At 42.9% G+C, this 21,270-nt stretch overlaps 2 protein-coding genes across 6 annotated transcripts in view; one reads left to right on the forward strand and one right to left on the reverse strand.

Annotated features, from left to right (window-relative positions):
- The first annotated feature begins 1,112 nt into the window (after positions 1-1,112).
- LOC121396001 (C-C motif chemokine 28-like) lies at positions 1,113-9,382 on the forward strand. The gene is made up of 3 exons (XM_041570374.1): positions 1,113-1,245; positions 2,317-2,443; positions 8,785-9,382. The coding sequence occupies exons 1-3, from the start codon at positions 1,191-1,193 to the stop codon at positions 8,903-8,905; spliced, it is 303 nt and encodes a 100-aa protein (XP_041426308.1). The 5' UTR covers positions 1,113-1,190; the 3' UTR covers positions 8,906-9,382.
- Positions 9,383-14,728: 5,346 nt separating this feature from the next.
- The window catches only part of il11ra.L (interleukin 11 receptor subunit alpha L homeolog), a 60,745-nt gene continuing 54,203 nt past the window's right edge, over positions 14,729-21,270 (reverse strand). For 4 of the 5 annotated variants that reach the window (XM_041570379.1, XM_041570380.1, XM_041570383.1 and 1 more), the window contains 6 exons: positions 19,848-20,011; positions 18,320-18,461; positions 17,816-17,893; positions 17,545-17,647; positions 17,289-17,368; positions 14,729-16,438 (listed from right to left, as the gene is read on the reverse strand). In XM_041570379.1, the coding sequence (XP_041426313.1) occupies positions 16,422-16,438; positions 17,289-17,368; positions 17,545-17,647; positions 17,816-17,893; positions 18,320-18,461; positions 19,848-20,011 (584 nt within the window). In that variant the 3' untranslated portion in view covers positions 14,729-16,421. The remainder of the gene's footprint in view (positions 16,439-17,288; positions 17,369-17,544; positions 17,648-17,815; positions 17,894-18,319; positions 18,462-19,847; positions 20,012-21,270) is intronic. The other variant, XR_005962757.1, reaches the window with a different exon arrangement.

The following is a 21,270-nucleotide window of genomic DNA, read 5'->3' on the forward strand; positions in this document are numbered from 1 at the left end:
ACTGACCCCGTCTAAAAAACAAATTAGGGATGGACCGAATCCACTATTTGGGATCAGGCAGAATCATCAGTGAAACATTTGGCCCAATTCCCGAACTGAATCCTAATTTGCATATGGAAATTTGAGGTGGGAAAGGAGAAACATTTTTAACTTCCCTGTTTTGTAATGAAAAGCCACGAATCCCATTCCTGCCACTAATTTACATATGCAAATTACGATTCAGATTCGGGTCGGCCAGACACAAGGATTCAGCCAAACCCAAATGTTGCTGAAAATAGTCAAATCCTGAACAAATCTTAAACTGAATCCTGGGTTTGGTGCTTCCCTAAAACAAATACTCTGTAAGGCTACAAATGTATTGTTATTGCTGCTTTTTATTCCTCCTCTTTCTATTCAGGCCTCTCCTATTCATATTCCAGTCTCTTATTCAAATCAGTGCATGGTTGCTAGGGGAATTTGGACCCTAGCAACCAGATTGCTGAAATTACAAACTGGAGAGCTGCTGAATAAAAAAGCTAAATAAGTCAAAAACCACAAATAAAAAATGAAACTTGTCTCAGAATATCCCTCTCTAAATCATATTAAAAGTAAATTTAAAGGTGAACAACCCCTTTTTTTTTTGCAAAGGGTTGAGGGCCCTGACGAATGTTGTTGGGGGCCCAGAATCTCCTTTCCAATAAACACTGCATATTAGTGGGTGATTCCATTATATGATTTTGGGGGTGATATCCTTTTCAGAATGACTTTTGCCTGATACAGGTTTTGGGAAATGATCTCCCAGGGGAGTTTCCCTCATTTTGGGTGCGGGACGTTGGGGTGAGAAGTTCTTATAATAATTATTTCTGGAAATGCCTCTGAAATCCCCACTGTATGTTTTTTATTAGTTATCTACATGTGTATGGAATCCCCAAAGCTGACACATGTCCAATCCCGGGGCAGTCGGATATGTTTCATATAACGTCTCCTTTATTTAATAGACACATCATAGAAATGTACCCGCAAGGGAAATAATTATGTCTCTCCACCTCCTAATCCTGAACCAACCCAGCGTGGGGCCCTTAGGATACAGACACACATATATATATATATATATACTGGAGAGGGTGGGGATTTCTATTCCAGCAGTGTTTCTATATAATAAGAGCTGAGAGCCACACATTTCATACAATAAACCTAAGGGAGCTCCAACCATGAGACTTGTAATCCTGGTGCTGATTCTCTGTGCGACTCTGTACTGCACTGACGGTAAGAGAAATGGGATTTGGGTTACGTTTATTATTAGTCTGTTTTATAACAATGGGCACATCTACCCACCCTGTACTTCCATATACTATTCACAAGCACTGAGTGCCTTTATATCATCACAGAACCACCTGTTTACCTCTAATATCCTTATCATTTACAGTAGGGGGTACATTATCCCTTATAATACATGAGTGATACTCAGAGTTCCCTGTATAACTCAGCCTGCAGCCTTGTGCCTTTATATGGTCACAGAACAACCCCTCAGTGACTTCTAATATCCTTATCATTTACAGTAGGGGGTACATTATCCCTTATAATACATGAGTGATACTCAGAGTTCCCTGTATAACTCAGCCTGCAGCCTTGTGTCTTTATATGGTCACAGAACAACCCCTCAGTGACTTCTAATATCCTTATCATTTACAGTAGGGGGTACATTATCCCTTATAATACATGAGTGATACTCAGAGTTCCCTGTATAACTCATCCTGCAGCCTTGTGTCTTTATATGGTCACAGAACAACCCCTCAGTGACTTCTAATATCCTTATCATTTACAGTAGGGGGTACATTATCCCTTATAATACATGAGTGATACTCAGAGTTCCCTGTATAACTCAGCCTGCAGCCTTGTGCCTTTATATGGTCACAGAACAACCCCTCAGTGACTTCTAATATCCTTATCATTTACAGTAGGGGGTACATTATCCCTTATAATACATAAATGATACTCAGAGTTCCCTGTATAACTCAGCCTGCAGCCTTGTGCCTTTATATGGTCACAGAACAACCCCTCAGTGACTTCTAATATCCTTATCATTTCCCTTATCCCATTATCCCTTTTAAATCATGAGCAGCAGGGAAATCCGAGACACACACAATATATATAACAATTACCATACACATATATATGCCTGGTATAGTGTATTGCTGCTTGTGCTGACAGTTGGGGTCTCACACATGAGCTGCAGCAGGAAACATGACTGGCTAAAGGGGTAGTTGACTAATGGAATGAGCTCCAGGGCACGACTGTGTGTGACATTTACACATGTGACGTATCTCTTCTCCGCAGGGCTACCAACCAATTTCGCCCACTGCTGCACTGAAGTTGCCAGACGGATCCCCCAAAACTTGCTTCCCCGTGTGACTGGGGTGCAAATTCAGAAAAGCGATGGAATCTGTAACATTCGGGCAGTTGTGTAAGTCTCTTGGGTGAAGTGGATAAAAGTAAAAGGGATAGCAAACCCTTGTTTATATAAACTATAGTAGTACTTATCTGTTATCTACTGTGTATCCTGTGCTTGAATGGCTGCCCCCATGGCTACACAGCAGCTTGTTTATATAAACTATAGTAGTACTTATTTGTTATCTACTGTGTATCCTGTGCTTGAATGGCTGCCCCCATGGCTACACACCAGCTTGTTTATATAAACTATAGTAGTACTTATCTGTTATCTACTGTGTATCCTGTGCTTGAATGGCTGCCCCCATGGCTACACAGCAGCTTGTTTATATAAACTATAGTAGTACTTATTTGTTATCTACTGTGTATCCTGTGCTTGAATGGCTGCCCCCATGGCTACACACCAGCTTTTTTATATAAACTATAGTAGTACTTATCTTTTATCTACTGTGTATCCTGTGCTTGAATGGCTGCCCCCATGGCTACACAGCAGCTTGTTTATATAAACTATAGTAGTACTTATCTGTTATCTACTGTGTATCCTGTGCTTGAATGGCTGCCCCCATGGCTACACAGCAGCTTGTTTATATAAACTATAGTAGTACTTATCTGTTATCTACTGTGTATCCTGTGCTTGAATGGCTCCCCCATGGCTACACAGCAGCTTGTTTATATAAACTATAGTAGTACTTATCTGTTATCTACTGTGTATCCTGTGCTTGAATGGCTGCCCCCATGGCTACACACCAGCTTTTTTATATAAACTATAGTAGTACTTATCTGTTATCCACTGTGTATCCTGTGCTTGAATGGCTGCCCCCATGGCTACACAGCAGCTTGTTTATATAAACTATAGTAGTACTTATCTGTTATCTACTGTGTATCCTGTGCTTGAATGGCTGCCCCCATGGCTACACAGCAGCTTGTTTATATAACTATAGTAGTACTTATCTGTTATCTACTGTGTATCCTGTGCTTGAATGGCTCCCCCATGGCTACACAGCAGCTTGTTTATATAAACTATAGTAGTACTTATCCGTTATCTACTGTGTATCCTGTGCTTGAATGGCTGCCCCCATGGCTACACAGCAGCTTGTTTATATAAACTATAGTAGTACTTATCTGTTATCTACTGTGTATCCTGTGCTTGAATGGCTGCCCCCATGCCTACACAGCAGCTTGTTTATATAAACTATAGTAGTACTTATCTGTTATCTACTGTGTATCCTGTGCTTGAATGGCTGCCCCCATGGCTACACAGCAGCTTGTTTATATAAACTATAGTAGTACTTATCTGTTATCTACTGTGTATCCTGTGCTTAAATGGCTGCCCCCATGGCTACACAGCAGCTTGTTTATATAAACTATAGTAGTACTTATCTGTTATCTACTGTGTATCCTGTGCTTGAATGGCTGCCCCATGGCTACACAGCAGCTTGTTTATATAAACTATAGTAGTACTTATCTGTTATCTACTGTGTATCCTGTGCTTGAATGGCTGCCCCCATGGCTACACAGCAGCTTGTTTATATAAACTATAGTAGTACTTATCTGTTATCTACTGTGTATCCTGTACTTGAATGGCTGCCCCATGGCTACACAGCAGCTTGTTTATATAAACTATAGTAGTACTTATCTGTTATCTACTGTGTATCCTGTGCTTGAATGGCTGCCCCCATGGCTACACAGCAGCTTGTTTATATAAACTATAGTAGTGCTTATCTGTTATCTACTGTTTATCCTGTGCTTGAATGGCTGCCCCCATGGCTACACAGCAGCTTGTTTATATAAACTATAGTAGTACTTATTTGTTATCTACTGTGTATCCTGTGCTTGAATGGCTGCCCCCATGGCTACACACCAGCTTTTTTATATAAACTATAGTAGTACTTATCTGTTATCTACTGTGTATCCTGTGCTTGAATGGCTGCCCCCATGGCTACACAGCAGCTTGTTTATATAAACTATAGTAGTACTTATCTGTTATCTACTGTGTATCCTGTGCTTGAATGGCTGCCCCCATGGCTACACAGCAGCTTGTTTATATAAACTATAGTAGTACTTATCTGTTATCTACTGTGTATCCTGTGCTTGAATGACTGCCCCAAGGCTACACAGCAGCTTGTTTATATAAAATAAAGTAGAATTTCTGAAGCAAACACACCAGTTGTACCAGTGCAGGGCAACAATACATTATGAATTTATTACTATGAAACACTTTTGTTTTTTGGTGTTAATGTTCCTTTAACGCCTCTTTTGAACCAGTCGCTCTCCCGGTCTAAAATCTGGACTTTGAAGTCCTCAAACAGTTGCCCTTTTTCCTTTAGATGCAGGTACATGGCTGAGTCTTGACCAGAGGAGCTGACACTTCTGTGTTGTACCATACGCTGGTGTAATTGTTGTTTGGTTTCTCCCACATACAAATCAGAACCCTCCTCACTTCACTCTATACACAATGTGACTCTTCTTGTGCTTTGGGGTTAACTCTTAACTCTTAAAGTTTCAGCTTGTCAATAGCAGCAATGATCCAGGACTTCAAACTTGTCACAGGGGGTCACCATCTTGGAAAGTGTCTGTGACACTCACATGCTCAGTGGGCTCTGATTGGCTGTTGAGAAGCTAAGCTTAGGGCTCGTCACTAATTATCCAGCAGAAAATGAGCTTCCCTGGCTGTAATATAAGCTGATGCTACAGGTTTGCTGATTATTCAATTCTGATGCTAATTGCACTGGTTTCTGTGCTGCCATGTAGTAATTATGTGTATTAATTACTAATCAGCCTTATATTGTGACATTTCTATTCTATGTGTACTGTATATTGTGAGTGGGTCCCTAAGCTCAGTAAGTGACAGCAGCACAGAGCATGTGCAGTGAATCAGCAGAAAAGAAGATGGGGAGCTACTGGGGCATCTTTGGAGACACAGATCTTTACTGCTAAAGGGCTGTGGTTGCCTTGGGCTGGTACAGAAGCACAAAACATCATGTACAACATTTCTAGCTACTTCTTTAGTTTGGCTTTAGTTTTCCTTTAAGCGCCTCTCTGTCATGTTCCATCTCTTTCATCGTAGCCTCGGTGCTGGTGGGGATCTTGTCAGCTCAGTGATGTAGAGATCTGATAACTGCCAGTTTGTGATCTAGTTGATGGTGGGAGTCAAACAGCAGATACTGGTCCATGTGGGGAGGTTTCCAGTAGACTCTGTTTCCGCTCTCTCTGACTCTTACCAAGCAGCCCAAAAGAGCCCGTGTCTTATACTTGCTCTGGGTTAAGCTTTATTCTGTTGTCAAGGGTGTTGTCTTTTAGCAACCGATTCAACTGCCGCTATGATGGGAATGTAGATAAAGAGAGACATAGGATACAATGGTTTCTTCTGTGCCCAGTACCAACCCTTGGATTCTGGTTGTGACGCTCTGTATTTCCAACCAATGGGCTGGGACGTTGGCTGGATATTTGCCACGTTGTAGGTCACAGAGTTAATGCTGCTGACAGTTTGAGAGGGGACCCTTCCTTGTGTATCTTTAACTGTCAGTTATCATGTGTGAGAGGGAGAAAGTAACGGTGACAGATACTGGAGATACTACTAGACATGGGGCAAACTCACAGTCAATTTTTACATTACCCAATATGTTAGTGGTGAGTGCCCCAGTGAGGTCCAACGAGGTATTAGAGTGAGGTGTTTGTTGGGGTCTAAGAAATGGGGGGCTTTTTTCTGAAATGTGATCCCAGTCAATATTTGACTCTTGTGACTTGTCCATAGTATAGGGTCCTACCCAACCCAGCCCACTACTCCCTGTCACTGGTACCAAGACAGATACAATGGATGAGTACTGGAGCCTAGAGCCAATGCACCCTGGTTACTGGTTAAACTACAAGACTACACGTCCTACATAACCCTGTACAACTGCCCCTACACACCCAACATAACCCTGTACAACTGCCCCTACACTTCCAACATAACCCTGTACAACTGCCCCTACACCCCCAACATAACCCTGTACAACTGCCCCTACACCCCCAACATAACCCTGTACAACTGCCCCTACACACCCAACATAACCCTGTACAACTGCCCCTACACACCCAACATAACCCTGTACAACTGCCCCTACACACCCAACATAACCCTGTACAACTGCCCCTACACAAGCCAGCATAAAAACATAATAAGAAAAGATTTAAGGTTTTAATTATTATTATTACCCACCTATACATTTTGAGGAATAATTTCTCCCCCTAATTCTCAGTCATTATATGGCAAATGATGATTTTCTATGTATTACAAAGGGGAGTGTTTTTTACTGTCTTTTCAGATACTTGTAGTACAACAAGAATGTGAGAGATGTGATTGTGTATCTTAGGTTTTTAAATATGTTGTTATTTGTTATTTTGTTACTGAGACTCCACCTGGGCGCCTGCAGCTCCACAAGTCCTGTGCTGTTTATTCTCAATCCCCAGCCCTTCTCATCTGTTTATTTAACAAAGCCCTGAGCTACTGAATTCCTTCTCTGTTCATCCCGAGAACTTGTGGAATTCACTGTCAGGTCTCCACTTGCCTGAGGTTTGTGTTGGGAAAAAGAAATTGCTACTTCTTCCTCTACATACACATTACATCTCTCCCTACTATACCTGCTATTCCACACTCAAACTCCCTTCCCAGAGACTATTATCCACTGTTACTATAGACACATCTCTCCCTACTATACCTGCTATCCCACAGTCACACTCCCTTCCCAGAGACTATTATCCACTGTTACTATAGACACCATCTCTCCCTACTATACCTGCTATCCCACAGTCACAATCCCTTCCCAGAGACTATTATCCACTGTTACTATAGACACCATCTCTCCCTACTATACCTGCTATCCCACAGTCACACTCCCTTCCCAGAGACTATTATCTACTGTTACTATAGACACCATCTCTCCCTACTATACCTGCTATCCCACAGTCACACTCCCTTCCCAGAGACTATTATCCACTGTTACTATAGACACCATCTCTCCCTACTATACCTGCTATCCCACAGTCACACTCCCTTCCCAGAGACTATTATCCACTGTTACTATAGACACCATCTCTCCCTACTATACCTGCTATCCCACAGTCACACTCCCTTCCCAGAGACTATTATCCACTGTTACTATAGGCACCATCTCTCCCTACTATACCTGCTATCCACAGTCACACTCCCTTCCCAGAGACTATTATCCCACTGTTACTATAGACACCATCTCTCCCTACTATACCTGCTATCCCACAGTCACACTCCCTTCCCAGAGACTATTATCCACTGTTACTATAGACACCATCTCTCCCTACTATACCTGCTATCCCACAGTCACACTCCCTTCCCAGAGACTATTATCCCACTGTTACTATAAACACCATCTCTCCCTACTATACCTGCTATCCACAGTCACACTCCCTTCCCAGAGACTATTATCCACTGTTACTATAGACACCATCTCTCCCTACTATACCTGCTATCCACAGTCACACTCCCTTCCCAGAGACTATTATCCACTGTTACTATAGGCACCATCTCTCCCTACTATACCTGCTATCCCACAGTCACACTCCCTTCCCAGAGACTATTATCCACTGTTACTATAGACACCATCTCTCCCTACTATACCTGCTATCCACAGTCACACTCCCTTCCCAGAGACTATTATCTACTGTTACTATAGACACCATCTCTCCCTACTATACCTGCTATCCACAGTCACACTCCCTTCCCAGAGACTATTATCCACTGTTACTATAGACACCATCTCTCCCTACTATACCTGCTATCCCACAGTCACACTCCCTTCCCAGAGACTATTATCCACTGTTACTATAGACACCATCTCTCCCTACTATACCTGCTATCCCACAGTCACACTCCCTTCCCAGAGACTATTATCCACTGTTACTATAGGCACCATCTCTCCCTACTATACCTGCTATCCCACAGTCACACTCCCTTCCCAGAGACTATTATCCCACTGTTACTATAGACACCATCTCTCCCTACTATACCTGCTATCCCACAGTCACACTCCCTTCCCAGAGACATATTATCCACTGTTACTATAGACACCATCTCTCCCTACTATACCTGCTATCCTACAGTCACACTCCCTTCCCAGAGACTATTATCCACTGTTACTATAGGCATCATCTCTCCCTACTATACCTGCTATCCCACAGTCACACTCCCTTCCCAGAGACTATTATCCACTGTTACTATAGACACCATCTCTCCCTACTATACCTGCTATCCCACAGTCACACTCCCTTCCCAGTTACAGTGAATGTGACCCAGAGAGAAACTTTCGGCTGCAATAACTGATCATGTTCTGTTCTCTTCAGGCTCCAAGTTAACAATAAAAAGATCTGTATGGATCCCAAGAACAGAAGTCTACAAAAATGGATGAAGAAACGACATCCCAAAAAAAATGTTGTGAGAGCTTCACATTATCCCAGCGTCTGACTAATATCCCAACTATAAAGTGTTATTCAGTAGCTACAGTCATATAATATTTGTTCGCGGATTATCAAACAGGCAATCAAATAGCGTAAAATCTTTTACTTTGCCTTTGCTTTGTGTCTTGTATCTGAGGAGAGTAGAAGACAATGATGATGATGTAGAAAGATCTCACTGGCACAAGCTCATGGTGTTACTTTATTTCCTAATGGGATGACAGTTGCGACAGACGTAGAAACCCACAGCAGCCTGTCACCTGGTAACAGGTACTCTTCTGCTGATTGGTCGCTATGGGTTATTTGCACCTTTAATACTTTACTCTAGTTACGTGGGGCTTCAGGTTTCACCATAAAGTTTCACATAGTTGAAGACAATCAGGCACCTGAAAGCAACTTGCAGTTGGGTCTTTATTGCTGATTGAAAGTATATTTACTAATGCAATGCTTATATGTGATTAAGTGCAATTAAAGGGACAAACCCTCATTTCCCATCTGAATATCTATTAGTCATGGAGATTACATACAGGGGGTGAGTTACTACTGGTGGTACTTGCTCTGTTCCAAACGGGCTGTATGAGCACCCCCAGCACCTGCATAGACTTGCCATGGTCTCAATCTGCCTTCATTATCCAGAGTAAAGGGAAAGCCAATTTAGAAAAGTCAACAGGTTTGTAGATCTGCTAAATGCCAACTTTTTATTATAGAAAGTTCAGGAAGTTACTTGGAACTGGTAATGAATAATAATAATAGCAAACATCTGTAGCATTTGCATGGGGGGCATTAAGGGAATAGTGATCATAACATGGTCTACTTTGAGATTTTATTACATTGATTAAAGGGCAAAATTAAAGAAATGTGCAAATGTGTCTTTAAAATGTTGCCTAAAGGGTAAGTAAACCTTTAAAATAAGTGAAAGTAAAATTGACAAGGGGACTATTCTAAGCACTTTTGCAATGTACATTCATTATTTATTTTCTTTTGATTCCAAGATATTAAGGGATAGTTGTACTGTTAATATGAATGAATTTTGTTACAACAGCGCCACCTGCTGGTCAGTTTCCCACCAGTCTGACCAGCAAGTAGTCAAGGAAGTTGTCAGGAGAAAGAAAGAGGCTGATGTTCTTCTGCTTAGGAATAAAATTAGAAACCTTTCTCACATGCCCCAAGTCATCTTTCACATGACTTGGGGCAGCTGGGAAATCAACAATATGTCTAGCCCCATGTCAGATTTCAAAATTGAATATATAAAAATCTGTTTGTTCTTTTGAGAAATGGATTTCAGTGCAGAATTCTGCTGGAGTAGCACTATTAACCGATTCATTTTGAAAAAAATGTTTTTTCCCATTACAGTATCCCTTTAACAAATATATGTAAGTATATTCCCCTATTTTTTTAGCAAGGAACGTCGTCAGAAAGCAAAACCTTTATGGTTGGATAGAAGTGTTGGAGTTGAGGTTGGTATGAAAAAAATGTGCTTTTAAAGTGTTTTTTTACCTTTGAATTAACTGTTACTATGGTGTAGAGAGGGATATTCTGACACAATTGGTTTTCATTGTTTATTATTTGTGTTTTTTGAGTTATTTAGCTTTTTATTCAGCGGGTCTATAGTTTGCAATTTCAGCCATCTGGTTGCTATGCTGCAAATTCCCCTAGCAACCATGCATTGATTTGAATAAGAGACTGGAATATGAATAGGAGAGGCCCGAATAGAAAGATGAGGAATAAAAATTAACAATAACAATACATTTGTAGCCTTACAGAGCATTTGTTTTTTTTAGATGGGGTCAGTGACCCTAATTTGAAAGCTGGAAAGAGTCAGAAGACAAAGGCAAATAATTCAAAAACTATAAATAATGAAAAACAATTGAAAATCACTTAGAATTAGCCATTCTATAACATATAAAAGTTAATTTAAAGGTGAACCAGCCCTTTAGGAAAGATTTGGGGGTGTTTGTGGATAACAGACTGTGCAACTCTAGGCAGGGCCCACTAAAGCAAAGTGATGTCTTGCATAAAAATGGATAAAAACATCATTTTGCCTCTTTATATAGAGGGACTTGTAGGGTTGACAAGCAAATTACCTGAGGATTTTGTGATACTAAACTCTACAATTAGTATAGATACTGGGGTATAAATACTGTGTATATATATATATAGATAGACAGGAGTGTATAGGTAGAACTATCTATTTTTTTATCAACACTATATAAGACTATATATTCCCCATATATGACACTAAGTTTGCCCAGGAGCAGTAACCCATGGCAACCAATAAAATGCTTGCATTTAAACAGGTGACTATTAAATTCTACCTGCTGATTGGCTGCTATGGGTTCCTATCCCTGGGCAAACTTAGTTCCATTTATTACATAACCCCAATAGTGTCCCTTTAACTCACCACGTTATCGTGGGAAGATCTGGAACTTGATACCAATGGAACAAAGTTTTCAGACACGCGACGGCTCATTATTTACCAACTGGGGTTTTATTTTTCTCCAAAAAAGGCAATATGTGTCAGTTGTGCAGGAATATATATATATATATTATATACAGAGAGAGGCAGGTGAAAGCGACTGCAGAATATACACATCTCATCATTCACACTGAAAGTGGGAGGGAACATGAAACATTCCTTGCCTTGTCAAGCTCCTCCTCCTCGAGCTGATGGGAGTTCCGACTCCCGGCACCCTTAGCTGTAACACAAACACCTAGAAGAGCCGTGGGAAATATTCCTTACACTATAAAGTCAATGTGAGAAAGAGAAATGGTTTATAGTTTAATGCACACGCTGCCATACTGCAGAAATCACTATCAGCAACTGAACTACAATTCCCAGCATTACTGACCAGTTGGAGACACTGCAGCTCAACCTTATCTGAATTTCCATCACTTTTCCTGCCCAGACTTATTGGACATTGGCTTTTATTCATATTTTATATGTGTTTGATATTTTACCTCTCTCAAACGTCGAAAGCTCCAAGGTTGCTAAGCTTCTTTGTCCCAGCAACCGAAACTAAAGGTTCATTTTAGGGATGCACTGAATCCAGGTTTCGGTTCGAGATTTGGCCAGAATTCAGCCTTTTTCCAGCAGGATTTGGCCGAATCCTTATCTTTAAATGTTTTTATTGTTTTTCATATTAAACAGGCAGGATTTCAAACAAAGTTATACAATGAGGCACGGCTATACAACTTGTTGTGGCTAAATGCACAGAAAGAAAATATCGATTTTAATTGGTGACGCCATCTAAACAATTAACTAGATTACAAACAAGGAAATGAAACCAACAACCTAATTACGTTCAGTGAATTTATGTGAGATTCTTAAACCGTTATAATCAGACAAGGAATGAAAACGACTTTTTAGGGACACATCAGATTAACCACTATGGCCGGACCAAATCCAAATTTGCATATGCAAATTAGGGATGGGAGGGAAATCGCGTAAAAAATGTTTTCCCCTTCCCACCCCTAATTTGCAGATGCAAATTAGGATTTGATTTGGTTCGGTATTCGGCCGACTCTTTCGTGAAGGATTCGGGCGTTCGGATTAATCCAAAATAGTGGATTTGGTGCATCCCTAGTTAATTTAGCTTTTCACCACCTTAAAATGGGGAGGAATATAGTAACAGAACTGGTCCTATGGGTTGCTATGGGTTACTAGACCTGAAACAAATGATCTCCTTTTTTAATTCACCTCTTTTGGTTCTTTCCAATATTCTGGCCTATTCTCTAGACTAAACCATTTCACGATGACTCCAGGAGGGGGAGCTCATTAGAATATTTTTACTGCTTTCCAAGTTTGGGGCTTTTAGGGTTATATGTTAGTAAATAATTCAGCCATAACCAACCCCCCCCCACCCCGTGTTTAGGTTTGTCTGTCCCCAGACATCCCCATAGAGCAATATACTTGGTATGGTCCATATAGTAGAGCGTCACAACAGACTTTATTCTTTTTCCTACATTTTACCCCCAAAGAGCGACTGTTGCTGGGGCCCAGGGTAAATACCCCCTGTCTCCTGCCCTACAGCCCACCCTCATCATCATCATCATCTCTAGAGGGACAATCCCAATGGCACTGACCAATCACCAGTGGAATATAGTGACAAGGAGAGGGACATACATGTATAGACTACACAAACACACACACATATGAAAATAAAACACAATAAAAAGGACAGATGCTGCCCAGATTTCCATATACAAATATATCTATAATGTACATTCTCTTCTCAGCGACAAGGGCTGGCGGCATGCGATTAATATTTATTCACCCTCGGCCAATCAAACAATCCAAGCTCCGTCCCTTTGTGTCCATTAATAAAAGTGATAGGGAAGGGGAAGCCTCCCTGCTCTGGGTCCCGCGCCTGTATAAGACTCATCTTAAGGCGCCATCTAGTGGAGAAGAGAGGGAATTTTATCACTGCTCATTGTTACTCAATGGAAAGCACCAGGCTGATGTCTTCCACTAGATGGCAGCAGCAAATCAACTCACTTCCCCTGAAAGGATAAGTAAACCTTTAAAACAAGTGAATGTAAAATTGATGAGGAGGCTATTCTAAGCACTTTTCCAATGTACATTCATTATTTATTTTTTTTAATTCCAAGATATTAAGGGATACATGTACTGTTAATATGAATGAATTGTGTTACAACAGCGCCACCTGCTGGTCAGTTTCCCACCAGTCTGACCAGCAAGTAGTCAAGGAAGTTGTCAGGAGAAAGAAAGAGGCTGATGTTCTTCTGCTTAGGAATAAAATTAGAAACCTTTCTCACATCTTTCCTAAGCAGAAGAACATCAGCCTCTTTCTTTCTCCTGACAACTTCCTTGACTACTTGCTGGTCAGACTGGTGGGAAAATGACCAGCAGGTGGCGCTGTTGTAACACAATTCATTCATATTAACAGCACATGTATCTCTTAATATCGTAGAATTAAAAAATAATGAGTAAAAGTGCTTAGAATAGACCCTTCATCAATTTTACATTCACTTGTTTTAAAGGTTTACTTATCCTTGAATCACTAGTGCACCCCACCTGGCACCCAAATCTTCTACAACATTCTCTCCGCTCTTCCCTTTTTAATTAATGTTTTTATACTCAGAGTAAGTCCACAGTAACAGCGATATGTAGTAAGTAAAGGGTAAGTTAACACTTCTGTTTATGTTCCTTTATATAAAGCAGCAGATGATGAGAACACTGGTCACACTCAGAACAGGCTGCTGCGTTGCACATATAATGTATATTTATATTTATATGTATGAATGGGAGCCAGGGCCGGGCCAAGCCAACCAGGCACCCTAAGCAACACGACCTCCTCCTCGCTCTCCCCACCAGGGTGACACAGGGGTGAGCAGTGGAGAGGAGAGCAGCCGAGGGGAGGCTAGTGAACAGACTAGGGGTAAAAGACCCTCTAACAGGTACCTGCCCCCCCCTATCATTGCTCCCTAATGAGGCGCCTCTTCTGCCGACCCCTAGTTCCAGCCCTGGCGGGAGCTGCAAATCTCTTGTCAAACTTTGCCGACAGGGAATTCCTGCGCCCACCCCACGTCTGCCCTCACCCAGTGCTGTTAGTTAAAGGGTAAGTAAACAGAAGATGTTATTTTTATCTACGTGCTACAATTTCCCCTATTTAATGCCTCCTCCCTATTCTCTATTAGGAACAGTATATTCCATGGAAAGATACAAATCAACACATTTAGCCCCAATTCGGTATTTCTGGGCATCAGAGCGCCACTCCCATAACAACTTGGTAAGAAATGGAAAGAAAAGCGAAATTGTGCTACTTGTACCCCCAAAGATAACCCCCAGAACCCAGGGAAAGGGGGAGGTATCTCTGTACAAAGAAACACAGTATTTACTAATGTGTGTGTGGGGGGGTTCCCAAATAAAACAATTGCAGAACAATGTACAATAATCCGTTACATAGAATATCTTCATAGCAACACTACAGTATATAAGCCATTAATTAAAGAACGTACTAAAGGATGTTGGGAGTTGTAGTAGTGGCAGTTGCAGAACAGGCATTCTAAAGCATTAGTGTTTAGTTCTGGTCAGCGAATCATCCACCAGTTTCTCATTTGTCATGACAACGACTCGGGGAGTTCTATAATAACTGCCGTATGTACAACTCCCAGCCAGACACATGGCTGGACTAGAAGCCTTAGCTTATGAGTTGCAGACAGATCTAGGGGTAGTTAGGGTGCCCTGGGTGGCAGGCGGCCAGGCTCTGTAGAGATTATAAGGCAAACCTGTGCCACTCCCAGCACCTTCCAAACCATGCGGGACCTGCACCACTCCCAGCACCTTCCAAACCATGCGGGAGAGGGAGTTACATCTCGTTACTGATCCCATATCATTACTGTGAGCACAGGGGCAATTAAACCCGTCTCTCTGGGAGAATAAATTGACTCCCCGGGGGCACAAAACAAGTCCCGAGAGATGAGAGGGGTCTCCTGTCCCAAGAGAGACAGTCAAGCAATTTCCCCAATATACATTCATGGATGTATCCCTTTCTATTCTCTGCACGGCTGGTTCTGACTCCTGAAACAATGATGCAGAAGATAAACAGTCCAGTGAAGGTGTTGCAGGAATGTGGTTTTGCCCAAGTACAGCCCGAGTGCTGGTGAGCAGGTAGTAACACTGTGCCCATAATGTGCCCACTCTGTGCCCACACGGATCTCACTGACAACACAATGACTGAGCCCATTCAGTACACTTGGTACCACTCTCTCTCTCTCTCTCTTTCTCTCTTTGGATCAGTTCTGTAGGCAGGAATATGGCGGCTGCACCTGTACAATAAAGTCACTTGTGCTTTAAATCCTTCATCCACGAATTTCAACGTTCTGCAAAAGTCGGTGCTGGTGTCGGAATGCCCAGAAAGTCGTTATTTACATAGAAAAGGAGAGAGAAATTGGATCAGTAATAAAGTTGAGAACCGCAGATTTAACGTGAAGGCGCGACCGAACCTGGGCACTGGCGTCCCCGAATATCGCCCACATGTACTGGCAGAGACGGGTACCCGGGGGTACATAGCTTTAAAAACTGATTGATGTAACAGTCCGTTACCATGCAGACAGTCTTTCAGAAAAGACGTAACAATGGTCCTTTATCAGAAGGATGAACCCAACAGGAGCAGATCCAGGATTGGTGTAAGAGATGCAGTCTGGGCGGGACAGTGCTGGGTCTCTAACACACACACACACACACACAAATATACACAATATATATATATATATACACAAGAGGTCAATAGATCTATGGAGTAGCAGCAATCACCAGTCTGTGGAGCCGACTCACAGCACAAGAAGTGGATATGGACAGGTGGCCCGTTGCTATGATGTTACCCTATAGAAACACTGAAGGGGGACAATCGAAACGCTGGTTTCTTCCCTGGAGGATGAAGCACAGAGCTGAAGGAGTCTTCCTCATAAACACCGGCCACTGCTCAGCCCAATGGGAAATGAAGTAACTGAGGGGTCCGGCGACTGGTTCCTGGGTGTCTCACATCTTGGGGTACGAAGGGTTGCTATAAAATCTGCACCTCTGTGATGAGACATTAAAAGAACGGTTAATTGCTCAGCTTGTGGGCTGAACCCCGGCCATGGCAAGCGACAGTCAAGTGAGAGCAATACTTTGTTATATATGACTTCTCTCTATGTATTGAGGTAGAAGAGATGGTATTTGGGGTCAGGCAGATATTCACCCCAATAATTACCCTCAAGCCCCTAACCCTGCAGGACAACATGGGATTGGGGGGATTGTTAATAACCCTATGACTTTATTTAACAGCCCCAGCCACAAATTAAGGTAAATGATGTGACGCTCAACAACTGGTATAGTTACAAACAGCCCATTACTTATCCATTACTTATCCATTACTTATCCATTACTTATCCATTATCTGGTGCTGAATACAGACCCCCCTGGTGTGCCCCAAAGCTCTACTGCCACCCAAGCCTCTCAGTACCGGGCAGAGCTGCAGTGCCCCTGTCTGCCACAAGGTGGCAGTGAATGAAGCATCACTAACCATTCTGAGATGATCATGTGACCTATCTGAACAGTGAGTGGTTGGGGTTCAGATCACAAGCAGGAAACAGAGGCAATAGACTGAGCTAGTGATTAGTAGACTGGACGCCTGTTTGACTGAATGCCTAAATAAATGAGGCTGCTGTGTTCCCCACTACCTTGATCAGTCTTCCAGCACAGCTTCCTGCTTGTGGGCTTAGCCCTATCCACACGTCAGGCAGGTCCAGAGACTGTGTCCCAGAATAGAGACAATGCAGTAAATCAAATACATGTGGCCAATGGCAGAACTGCAACTCCCAGCTCCATGACTGAAACAGATGGACCTCTCATTGCCAGGCCAAACTGGTGTACAGCCCATAATACTTACTGGGTAAAGCCTTCATGTGAATGACAGATAGGAAGTCTGGTTTCATGCCGTTCTCCATTCCCTTCTTCCGCACTTTCACCCTACAAAGAGTTAATAGATGAGTGTAGATGTAACACTTCTCCACTAGAGGGCGTAGGTGAGAGGGAGTTACAATGTGTCACATGATTAGATCCTGCACCCATCCCACCTTATACATATTCTGCACTGCTGGTCTACCATACGACTGTTTGTAGCCCCCCAGAGCTGCAGAACTTACCAGATGAGTACCCCCATAATCAGGACCAGCGCCAGGACCACAAATGCAAAGATGCCCAGAGAGATCAAGATGGCGACTTTCTCCAGGGGGTCGCTGTGCACATCTGCGGGGGGACAGAACAAGTTAACATGGATTGAGACCCCGGGGCCCTAACTAACCCGTGTTACCCATAGCAACACAGCCTAGAAAATAAAAATAAAAATCGAATTGGGTGATACTAAGCTCCCTGTTAGTAAACTATCACTGAGGATCATGGGTACCAACTACTCACCGAATGGATCCACAGCGTCAGGACTGTGCACATCAGTCGGGGTTTCCTCACTGGTCGGGGTGGTGCTGTCTATTTCCCCTGCAGAACAAATAACAGTCAGGTGATTCTCTGTGACTCAGTAAAAGGGCAGTGAGTACAGGGAACAGCTTCCATGGGAAGGTGGGCACCTAAATAAAGGATATCATGCACCACTATTTCATATCCATGCCTCCCCACCCTGTTAAAGGCACGTGGGTTCCCATCTGGAGACAGTATATAATATGTAGGGTATCCCATAATGCACTGCAGGACGCACTCCCTTCGCTGCAATAAATAACATTCCCATGATGCAGTGCTTTGGTCACAACCCATGCTTGACAAAGGGGATCACCCCGAAACGTTGCATCACGCAAATAAAAATACAGCAAGGGTTGTCCCTGCTTGCAACTAAAGACCTGTGTGCCGGTGGAATTATTTGTTTTGGTCACACCCACCACGTTTAACTTTCGGATAAAAAACACTTACTGGTCCATGGCGTGGCTCTCACTTCCACACTCCAGTCGCTCCAGTTGCCGGCGTCCAGGAAATCCTTGGCGCTAACCTGAACCACATGTTCCATTCCCGCAAATGCGTCTGTTATGATGTCAGAGAGGTTGGCGGTTTCCACCTAAATAAATGGGGACAGGTCAGAGTATTGCAACCACCCAATCTGATTCAGTGGAAATAATGTTTTCATTACAAAAAAACAACAATGGACAATTCAGCAGGAACAGCCCATTAAGTTTGCTCATAGTCTGTACAGAGATATTCCATAAAACTATGGCAGCATAGGTATTCCCTGTACTAAGCACAATTCAGCAGGAACAGCCCCTAAGTTTGCTCATAGTCTGTACAGAGAGATCCCATAAAACTATGGCAGCATAGGTATTCCCTGTACTAAGCACAATTCAGCAGGAACAGCCCCTAAGTTTGCTCATAGTCTGTACAGAGAGATCCCATAAAACTATGGCAGCATAGGTATTCCCTGTACTAAGCACAATTCAGCAGGAACAGCCCATTAAGTTTGCTCATAGTCTGTGCAGAGAGATCCCATAAAACTATGGCAGCATAGGTATTCCATGTACTAAGCACAATTCAGCAGGAACAGTCCCTAAGTTTGCTCATAGTCTGTACAGAGAGATCCCATAAAACTATGGCAGCATAGATATTCCCTGTACTAAGCACAATTCAGCAGGAACAGTCCCTAAGTTTGCTCATAGTCTGTACAGAGAGATCCCATAAAACTATGGCAGCATAGGTATTCCCTGTACTAAGCACAATTCAGCAGGAACAGTCCCTAAATTTGCTCATAGTCTGTACAGAGAGATCCCATAAAACTATGGCAGTATAGGTATTCCCTGTACTAAGCACAATTCAGCAGGAACAGTCCCTAAGTTTGCTCATAGTCTGTACAGAGAGATCCCATAAAACTATGGCAGCATAGGTATCCTCTGTACTAAGCACAATTCAGCAGGAACAGTCCCTAAGTTTGCTCATAGTCTGTACAGAGAGAAGATACAGTAAGTGGTATGATTAATGTCGCATCTAAACACAAGGGGGCGCCCCAGCATTTCATAATAGAGAATGAATGGAGACCCAGAGAATGGGCCAGATCCAGAGATACAACAATATCCAGATGAAATAAATAACAAGCAACACAATATGTTCCTGCACGACTTTCATTTTCACAAGGGAAGCACAAAGGGCAACTTGCCACAACACGAAATCCCCCCATTCCCAGGCCCGGCCGATCCTCCTCTATTGTCTCCATATAAAACAGTAATCGTTGGCTTTAGCAGGATAATGTGAATGTGATTCTCAGGCTGAAGCAAAGTGGGGCTGTCTGGGGGGGGGGGACTCATTTACTTCCTATACTTGTATGGGGGGGGGACTGTATTTTGTGTTTCCCATTACTCCCACTACTTCTGTCCTGCGTTATGGACACATTGTCCTTCCTGCCTGACCATGGGAAAGAGAGCAGCACAGGCCCCGCCTCCAGGATCATGTGACTCGCCTCAGTCCACAGGTGATGCTGCGCAGGTCGGTATTGGACACGGAACTTGAGCTGGAAATGAGGCTCTTTGGTCCAAGTGGAAGGATAATCCCAACTGACACGAAGCCTCCTGGGAGCGAATGGGACTGGTTCCAACAATAGATTCTCTGGAGGATCCGGTTTCACTGGAATATAACACCAATGACATGTTAGTGGCAAAACAGAAATGCTGAAATTAAAGGGCAAATAAACCGAACTTATATACTTTCCCAGAAAGAAAGAAACTGCATAAACCTCTCTCACCCCACAACAATGTGGGTAACAATGAGGTGCTCTGGTTCCATCACATCCTATAACATCAGAGAAACCCCAAAGCTGATAACAGGGACTGGCCAAGAACAACACCGGGGATCCAAGCTGAAACCAGGACGCGGCGAAACGCAAGCGCAAGCAGCTGACGCAGTGTGAGACTCAGATTGTGTTACTGGAAGTGATGCGTAAGATACAATGTAACAAGCAACAACTTTATTGTATTGTATATTGTATGCAGGGCCGGGCCAGGCCAGCTGGGCACCCAAGGCAACCCAGCTGGAGGGGACGAAAGGGAAAGCGACAGAGAGGAGGAGAGAGTTTCAGAGGGGAGGGGAGAACGACAGAGGGGTGGGAGAGCGACGGAGGGGAGGGAGAGCGACGGAGGGGAGGGAGAGCGAAGGAGGGGAGGGAGAGCGACGGAGGGGAGGGGTGAGCGACGGAGGGGAGGGGTGAGCGATGGAGGGGAGAGAGACAGCGGGGAGAGCAATGGAGGGGAGCGTGACGGAGGAGGAGGGGTGAGCGACAGAGGGGAGAGTGATGGCTGGGAGCAGAGTGAGGGAAGGAAGAGTGATGGAGGGGAGGGTGAAAGGAGGTAGGGGAGAACAACGGAGGGGTGGGTGAGAGAGGGAAGGAAGGGGAGTAAGATTGAGGGGTGCAAACGGACTATGGGTAGGCAGAAGACAATTTTAGAGGTAGCTGGCTCTTCTGTCTACCCCTAGTTCCGGCCCTGATTGTATGGCCCCCTAATTTATACACAGTATATCTATTTATGTATGTGTATATAATGTATATCTATATATATATTGGTTTATATATCTATGTATTTATATACAGTACATATATAAATATTGTGATGACAATATCCATTTAAATATCATTTCAAAAATGTATTGAGATTTTTCATTAAAAAGGCAAAATACTATTGAACTTTAAACGACAGCAGATTCCAAGTCAAAAACAACAGCAAAATTAAAGATACAAGAGGATCAGTACAATTTGTAATTTAACATTTGCACAAAAGCCCTAGTATAAAATGAAACCTTGCACAGTGGATTCAAAAAGCATGGAAAAAATAAAAAAAAAAAAGATGAACTATTGTTCCTGAATAATTATGTCTTCTAAATGATGGTAT

The sequence above is a fragment of the Xenopus laevis genome, chromosome 1L (genome assembly GCF_017654675.1).
Source record: "Xenopus laevis strain J_2021 chromosome 1L, Xenopus_laevis_v10.1, whole genome shotgun sequence".
Taxonomy (NCBI): Eukaryota; Metazoa; Chordata; class Amphibia; order Anura; family Pipidae; genus Xenopus; species Xenopus laevis.